This window comes from Corylus avellana, chromosome ca8, assembly GCF_901000735.1.
Source record: "Corylus avellana chromosome ca8, CavTom2PMs-1.0".
In the NCBI taxonomy this organism is placed as follows: domain Eukaryota; kingdom Viridiplantae; phylum Streptophyta; class Magnoliopsida; order Fagales; family Betulaceae; genus Corylus; species Corylus avellana.
Window position 1 is genome coordinate 7,312,163 of NC_081548.1, and position 8,086 is coordinate 7,320,248.

The 8,086-nt window shown below is 34.7% G+C and overlaps 1 protein-coding gene across 2 annotated transcripts; it reads right to left on the reverse strand.

Moving 5' to 3' along the window:
- Positions 1–330: 330 nt before the first annotated feature.
- On the reverse strand, positions 331–7,068 carry LOC132189205 (cytoplasmic 60S subunit biogenesis factor REI1 homolog 1). 2 transcript variants are annotated; one of them, XM_059603815.1, is made up of 7 exons: positions 6,984–7,068; positions 4,830–4,949; positions 4,587–4,706; positions 1,427–2,005; positions 1,145–1,314; positions 780–998; positions 331–647 (listed from the first exon to the last, which is right to left on the reverse strand). In XM_059603815.1, the coding sequence occupies exons 3-7, from the start codon at positions 4,689–4,691 to the stop codon at positions 488–490; spliced, it is 1,233 nt and encodes a 410-aa protein (XP_059459798.1). In that variant the 5' UTR covers positions 4,692–4,706; positions 4,830–4,949; positions 6,984–7,068; the 3' UTR covers positions 331–487. The 2 variants fall into 2 exon arrangements, with proteins under 2 accessions (XP_059459798.1, XP_059459797.1); XM_059603814.1 differs by having other exon boundaries at positions 4,774–4,949.
- Between the last annotated feature and the right edge of the window lie 1,018 nt (positions 7,069–8,086).

Genomic DNA, 8,086 nt, shown 5'->3' on the forward strand with positions numbered 1-8,086 from the left:
ATCGAGTACTTCATCATATTCCCCAACGACCCCCCCACCCCGGTCAGTACAAAACAATTCAATAGAAACACAACAAATAAATATCAAGAAGATGAGACAGAAGATCAACTATTTGATCATGTACCCATAAATTATGTTGATTTTAAACTAAACTAGCAAGAACGTTTCCTTCTTCAGATTGCCAGAGATATAAGACTCTGCTTGACCTCACCCCAACCCAGTCAAATTACTGGAGGATAAGTAGGTTTGCAGGCAGCATCATAACCCAACAGCCTTTAAGAAGCATCAACAAGTATTAAGTAAATTACTTCTCACCCAGGAGAAAACAAGGCTGTGAACTTGTTCTTTGATAGCATATTGTGGATCAATCCAACCATGTCTGAGCAAATCCCACATTGCAGAGGAAATAAGAAGTGCAAGTTCATAGGATACAAACTTAATTTCAACAGAGTACATTACTTGAATAAGAAAAAGGGTTGGCCTAGAACTAGTGTGTGACATTCTTGGGCAGGTTCCGGATGACATTGCTCTTCATTCCAATCTTGGTGCGCATGGCCTCCACTCCCGACCTATTCATTTGTTTCATCACTTTCATCCTCACCATCTGTTCTCTCGACTGCACAGTAGCCAACCCCATGCTCCTATACCTGAAATCAAAATACAATTCAATATTTTCATCATTTGATTTCATTTCTTGTTGGCTTTGTTGCTTATGAAAAGGCCAAGGCCATGTGTTTTCCTACAGACACAGGGCTGACATAAGGGGAGCAAATGCAAACCTTGCGGCAAGAGCTGCAGTAATCGCCACATTGTTCAAGGGTGAGGGTCGTGGTTTCTGGCGATAGTAGCGCAAATATTCCCGGGAGCCAAGTGATTTTGTTGATATACCCTCGTCAGATCTTCTGGTTATGATTAGCTCAGCTCCACCAATCCCAAGTTCTACATTGTTCTCCACATCACTTGAAGCAACCAGCTGTTTTCCATGCCCATCCGCATAACTGTAACCGAAAAAAGGAGAAAGAAAAAAACATTTGAGCTTAGATATAATTAACCTATATAACTAGAATAAGTGTTAATAATGAACAAAGAAAAAGACGGTCTACAAGAATATCATAGAGGCTGAGTCATCAGAAAGGATAAAAACCTGCTGCTATAATCATAGAATTCTTCTAACTCTGCTTCCTCCTCATCATCACCATCACCATAATGTACTCTGCAATGACTCTTTGCCACCATATGCTTCCTAACTGCTTCCAAACTGTTAAAAGGGTGACAGCGGTCATTGCAGTACAGGCACATATAATCTCTCTTGACCTGGAAAGAAAAAAAAAAATAGAGAACAAAGATATGAAATCAAATTCTAACTAAAAAAAAAAATGAAAATAAGGATCTATAACAAGAAAGAACATAGCATGTGCTTCAGTACCTTAAGGCCAAGATAAGTAAGGAGTCCTTTTGGATCCTTTAGATACTCAACATCGGGAATGAAGAACCCATGCTGCTTGTGCATGTGAACCATGCAGCTCTCTATGGTATCATGCTCTAGATCACACATAAAGCAACAAGATGGATCCAACTCCTCCTCAGAGTCATCATCATCCATATCATTGTCAGAGGCAAGCTCATGTACATTCAATTCAGTTAAGGACTTAGTGGCCTCACCAACCAACTCTTCTTCGGGATCAACCTCCACCCACTCATCTTCGCTTTCTTCACTTCCTTCATTGTTTATCGCCCTTTGATGGGGTGGCTTATTCACAACACGTCGGGAAAGTGGCTTAATTATTGCCTTCTCCTCTTCTTGTTGGTTTGTTCCTTGAGAAGCCCGCATGATGTGACTTCGTGAATTAAGATGCTGAGCATGAGCCTTAGAACTTCTATATCCTTTCCCACAAAGACCACAACTGTAGAGCATTGGAGTTTCACTTGACTGGCTTTTCTCTTGAGCAAGCGCAGATTGTCTAGCTAGAAACAATGCTTCAGTCACTCCAGGCACTCCAGCTACCTTTATTTTTTTAAGAGAATAAACAATTTAATTATTTTGTCACAACTGATTTGAGCTCATCAAACAGGTTTGTGACTGCATAAAATTTCACTTGCAAAACAATCAAAGAATACCAGAAAATTATTTCTCAGACCAGAAATTAAGATTTACTGACTAAACTTATTTGGGCATTAAATTATACATTTTGAGCATTCAACAATCTCCTGGCAGCTACAATTGTCTTTTATGAGCTATAATGTTGAAGTACCGGAAATAGTTGCTTACGTTGCTAATTTATAAGTTTAGATAAGAACTTAGCCAATGATGACAAGTGAGCATGAAACAACATCAAGCAATGGTTGCCAGTGAATAAAACTTCAACAGAGAGAAATTAACACTATCAGCTTCATAAACTATTGGGGTTCTACCTGTTTCTTCCAGAAATACTGATGCACAAAAACTGTATATTTATTAACTACAAAAGAAATACGTACGTCATTTAGAAGTTCTTATTCTCAGAAATTAATTCCACAAAGACACACTTCAGATTGCAATACAAAATGCGTTAACAATCCCAATTTCCCACAATAAATGCATGTTTCCTTCATTTTAGCAAGATTTAATATCTCTAAAGAAATAACACAAAACTTTGTTCAAACACTTTTTGTCCAGCATGGAAATTATCATGTTATGTTTTAGCTCAAACTTCATTTTAAGTCTGAAAATATGTGGCTTAAATCGAGGCTTTTGTGGAGAGGGTGAATCAGCCATGGCAGTCTTATAGCTTTGAAGGATCCCATAGTTTTGTCTTGGCTCGAAAACTAAAAGCCTTAAAACTTGATTTGAAAAAATGGAATGAAGAGGTGTTTGGCAATGTCGAGAAGAGGAAGAAGACTCCTTTGGGGAAATGACTTTGACGTTACACCATGGAAAGGGAGGTTTGTGGAGAGTGGTGGTGAAAGCTAATTACGAGAGCTTGTGGGGTGAGTGGAGCTCCAATCCAGTGCATGGGTCCTACGATGGGGGTGTGGAAAAACATTAGGAGGGGGTGGGGGATTTTTATATATTTGTGAGATTTGAGGCAGGAGACGGGTCTAGGATCCGATTTTTTGTAAAACCTGTAGGTTGGAGATATGACATTGAAGGAAACCTTCCCGTTGTTGTTTAGCATTGCTCGCTTTAAGGAGGCATGTTGCAGGCCATATGCAATTTTCAAATGACTCATGCCAGTCGAATGTTACCTTCATCAGAGTCATGCATGATTTGGAGATGGAGTTGGTTACCTCATTCTTCAACCTCTTGTACTCTATTGGGCTGAGACGAGGAGGCGAGGATATTCGAGGTTAGAGCTTTCTATCATGTGCTTAGTGCCCCAATGGCTATTCTTTTCTTGGAAGAGCACTTGGAGAAGCAAGGCACCTTCGACAATGGCTTTCTTTGTTTTGGAAGCAACATTAGGGAGAATCTTAACCTTGGATAATCTAAGAAGAAGGCATGTCATAGTAATGGACTGGTATTTGTGTAAGGAAGAGCGATGAATCCATTGATCATCTTCTGTTCCATTTTGAAGTAGCTAGAGATTTGTAGCCTGTAGGTTTCAGATTTTCGTCTTTTTGAGATAGAGTGGGTAATTCCCCCCAACGGGTGGTGGAGTTATTGGCGAGTTGAGGAGGCTAGTTTGGTAGCCACTACAATTTAAAAGCTTGGAGAATGGCCCCCTCTTTGTGTGATGTGGTGTATCTAGAGAAAATGTAACTCCTCAAACTTTGAAGATTTTGTAAGAATAGTGAATGATTACTATAGTAGTTCTCACTTTTCTAATTTTTTGGAATTTTTGGATTTATGTTCTTTTTTGTCCCCTAAGTGAGTGTCTCTCCTGTATACTTCTTGTGTAGTTGGGTTGCACCCTCTTTGTGCTTTCTTACAAGATTGAATTACTTATAATACAAATATTTATCTCTTGTTCTAACCAAGATTAGTGTCACCTAATGCCCATGACAAATGATAGGTTCCAGTGACTTTTATCTCAAAAAATACCTTCAAACAATTAAGCAATCACCGACTTATACATTCAAATAAAAGAAAGATAAAAAATCTAAAACAAACCAAAATTTTACATGTAGATTTTCCCTCAAAAAAAATTCCGATACATATGAAATAACGCGAACTATAACTTTATATTATACCAGAAGAACACGAAAATGAAGAAACAGTTATACATATGAAGTATAATAATAACGGATTTTCCAATCCCTGTTTGGTTGACAAGAAAACCCTAAGGAAAACAAAACAGAATTTCTTATCTGACAGTCAAAACTGCTCTGCCCCCGAAGACCAAATCCATCAGCTCAATATAAATATAAAGTCTCAGAAAAGCGCAAATTTTAATCATTTTCTCAAAATAATATATAAAATTGAATTCCTATTTTCTCTTACCGTCTATCAGAGAAAATATTTAGCGTAGAGGTAGAGCAATTGAAAAAATCACAAAAAAAAATTAGAAGAAAAAGAATAGAACAGATCTTCGGCGACTAAACCCTAATCCTAATAACCATCAATAAGCGACCTATGTAAACGTATCTAAGTAGGAAAAGAGGGAGACCTTGCGCTTGAGATTGTAGCGGTGCCATTCAGACTTGTAATGTAGCTTTTGCTCCGCATCGTCGTTGAACTCTTGGTTGCACGAGTTGCAGGTTAGCCCAGGCATTTTGTGCGATTCAATCTGAATTCAGAGAATGAGGGAAAAAAGAAAAGGTGTAAATGACGAGGTCTGAATGTGGGGGAGATACCTTTTTGTCACAGAAGAAAAATTCCTGCAAAGCATGAAAGATACGACGGCTCGTACACAGTGAAATGGTGATGAAAGATCAGCCGCCAGACGCTTGCGCAAGCGCTTCGGTATTGCTATGGGCTTTGCGATTATGGTGGGCCTTTGGGCCCGAATACGACATCTTGCATCAAATATCTAAGGTAACATAAGGGCACTTTAGAATTGTGATTATGTGCGAATAATTTGCATTTTTAAAAGATATTGTAAAATATAAGGCGTTTGACATTACAATTTAAAAATACTTAATCTAAAATAAAAATAAAAATCTACAATTTTTATAAGCAAATTAGGAAGTGCTTATTTGAAAAGACACGAATTTATACGAAAATCACAATTTTGCATAACAAATATTTGATAAGAAAATAAAGAAACTTTTTAACATGTTTTACCAAACTCCTTTACGATTTCAAAAATACAATTTTTAAAATCACACTAAATGAAACCCCAATCTCAAACAGACCTTAAGTTTTTTTTTATCAAAATCTCAATTTACCCTTTAAAATTGTGTGTTCTAAAAAAAAAAAAAAAAAAAAATCTCATTACCTGCAATTTGAGAAGACATATTTACGTTTTCAAATCACAATTTTTTTAAAAACTGCAATTTCAAACGGTCTATTTTCAACTATTTAGCTAAAAATCGCATTTTTTTTTTATCTATAAAATCACAATGCCAAACTTAAGAGCGTGAATTAAGGACCCTAAAAATGTGACAAGTGAGATAACTCAAACTATGGGAAATATGGCCATTTCATGATTTCGTTAAACCTTTCAAACAACAATACTCTCTAAGATTACAACATCATGAATAAAAATAAAATATTCTTCTACCCATATTAAATGATATTTTTTAGTGAACATGATATAAACCTTGGGTATAACTCATTCTTGAAAATCAGCTTGCAAAAGAATGGTGTCCAAGAGCTTATATACATATGGTCAATATTAGACTTAACCCACGTGAGACACTAGAATCGTAACATACCACCACGTTCTGTAGCCGATGTCCACGACGGTCAATTCTATTGACACTAACCTGATGGTAGCTATTTTTCTTTTGGCAGCTCCACACATCTATCAATATTTAATGACTTAATGCTCTGTTCATACATAGTACCAAGATATTTTAATCCAGCCTATAGGTCGCCTCCTTCATGACTCAACCACAAAGCAGCAACTCATTATATTCCATACTCAACGTAATGGCTAACTCTGATACCAAATGATACAAATTTCGGAGAAAACTCACCCTTGAAAACCAGCTTGCAAGGGAATGGTGTCAAAGAATTTACATACACATGGTCAAGATTAGATTTAACCCACATAAGACACTAGAATCGTAACAAAATATTTCATGATTTCATTAAACCTTTCAAACACCTATACTCTCTAATATTACAATTGAAAATACAATAACGACTCCAAACACACCTAGATGGGGGGTGGGGGGGAAATTTACTTTACCCCATTAAGTTTTAAGGTTTTTTCAATTTAAACTCCAAAGTTTAAAAATTAGCAATGTACCCCCTAATGTTTCAAAAAATTTCAATTTAAACCTTCCGTTACTAATTTTCGTTAAATTTGACGGAAATTAAAATATAAAAAAAAAAGAAGCCTAAATTAAGTAATTTTATAGATTTCCGTTCAATTTGACGAAAATTTGTAACGGAAGGTTTAAATTGAAAATTTTTGAAACATTAAGGAGGTACATTGTCAATTTTTAAACTTTGGGGTTCAAATTGAAAAACACCTGAAACTTCAGGGGGTAAAATAGATTTTTCCCTATATATAAACAGTTTTTTTTTTTTTTTTTGGAACGTGATATATAAAATCTACAGAACTCATACCCAACAACAATATATTCATATAATAAGCCTTTTACAGAATTCTTAAAACAATTATCCAATAGAAATCCTAAACAAAAACCCAATGAATACAAAAATCAAAAATCAAACCTCAAAACTCCATTAACCCATAAATTTCCACTAGAATTCTCATGATCCAAATACCAATGTGAAATATAAAACAATAATAAACATGAATCAAACTTAGGAGGAGGAATATAGAAAATTGACATAAATATCTATATATTCAACTCATATGAAGCAAGAAATAAAAACATTCTCAAGTTGATAGAATGATAAACAGGAAAAAAGAGCAGAAATTTCTTACCTTGAGAAATTAGTCAACGTTGATGTGCCAAGTTTGAAAGAAAATTTTGAGATAAGTTTCTGAGTACGTGAGGAAAGATAAGAGTTTTGGCTTATCTAAAATAGCCAAAGAGAAGGTGAGTATATTCCAAGTGGCTATAAAAGAATGTTTCATGAGTTACAAGTGTCAGGGAAGAAAATGGAAGAAAGACCCGTGGACATATCCTTTCTTGTAGGCCACAGTGAATATGAGATTTTTTTTAGATAAACAGTTAAATATCTTTTAGGTTCTAAAAGAGTGAATAGGTTAAGGGAAAAAAAATCCCTCACAAGTCCTATTTTAACGATATATATATATATATATATATATAATAAGGAAAAATTACATTTTACCTCTCAAAGTTGACAATATTTTTCAATTCGAACACTAAAGTTTCAATTTTTGCAATCCACCCCTCCAAAATTTCAAATTTTTGCAATTTGACAAATTGTATCCAAAACTTTCCTTATTGCCCTTAATTTTTATTTATTTTATTTTTTATAAAAAAAATTTTATAAAAAAATTCGGGGTGGCCATCTGGCCATTTTTGCATCTCCAATTTTTTTTTTTTTTTTTTTTTAAAAGAAAAAATTAAAATTATGGGCAATATGAGAATTTTGGGATAATATTGGTCGAATTGAAAAAAAAATTGGAACTTTGTGGGGGTGGATTGCAAAAATTAAAACTTTGGTGTTCGAATTGAAAAACACTATTAACTTTGGGCGGGTAAACTGTAATTTTCTCTAATAATTATTTATCTATAAATAATTACCTAATAGATAAGTAATATTAATAGCACTTATAATACACATAAAAATGCTTTAAAATTCTATTTTAAATCTATAAAATTTACAGGGTGTCACTCACATAAGCTTAGGCTTAGGTAACCACAAAACTAGTCCAAAGAGCAAATCTTCATCTCATGCATATTAAGAACATTCTAAAACATAATGAACCAAGAAAGAAACATGAAAAATTAATGGACTATTAAGAAGCATATGACAAACCAAAACAAAATATTTTTGTCTTTTTGAAATTATCAAAACATAAATGCTCACAAAGAAAAAAGCAAAGCAAAACAAAAC

Excerpts from the sequence above, each read along its gene's own strand:
- LOC132189205 (XM_059603815.1), bottom strand. The coding sequence starts at position 4,691 with ATGCCTGGGCTAACCTGCAACTCGTGCAACCAAGAGTTCAACGACGAT. Across the intron at positions 1,315-1,426 it reads TTACTTATCTTGGCCTTAAG|GTCAAGAGAGATTATATGTG; the intron begins GTACTGAAGCAC and ends TTTTCTTTCCAG. Across the intron at positions 648-779 it reads ACTGCAGCTCTTGCCGCAAG|GTATAGGAGCATGGGGTTGG; the intron begins GTTTGCATTTGC and ends TTTTGATTTCAG.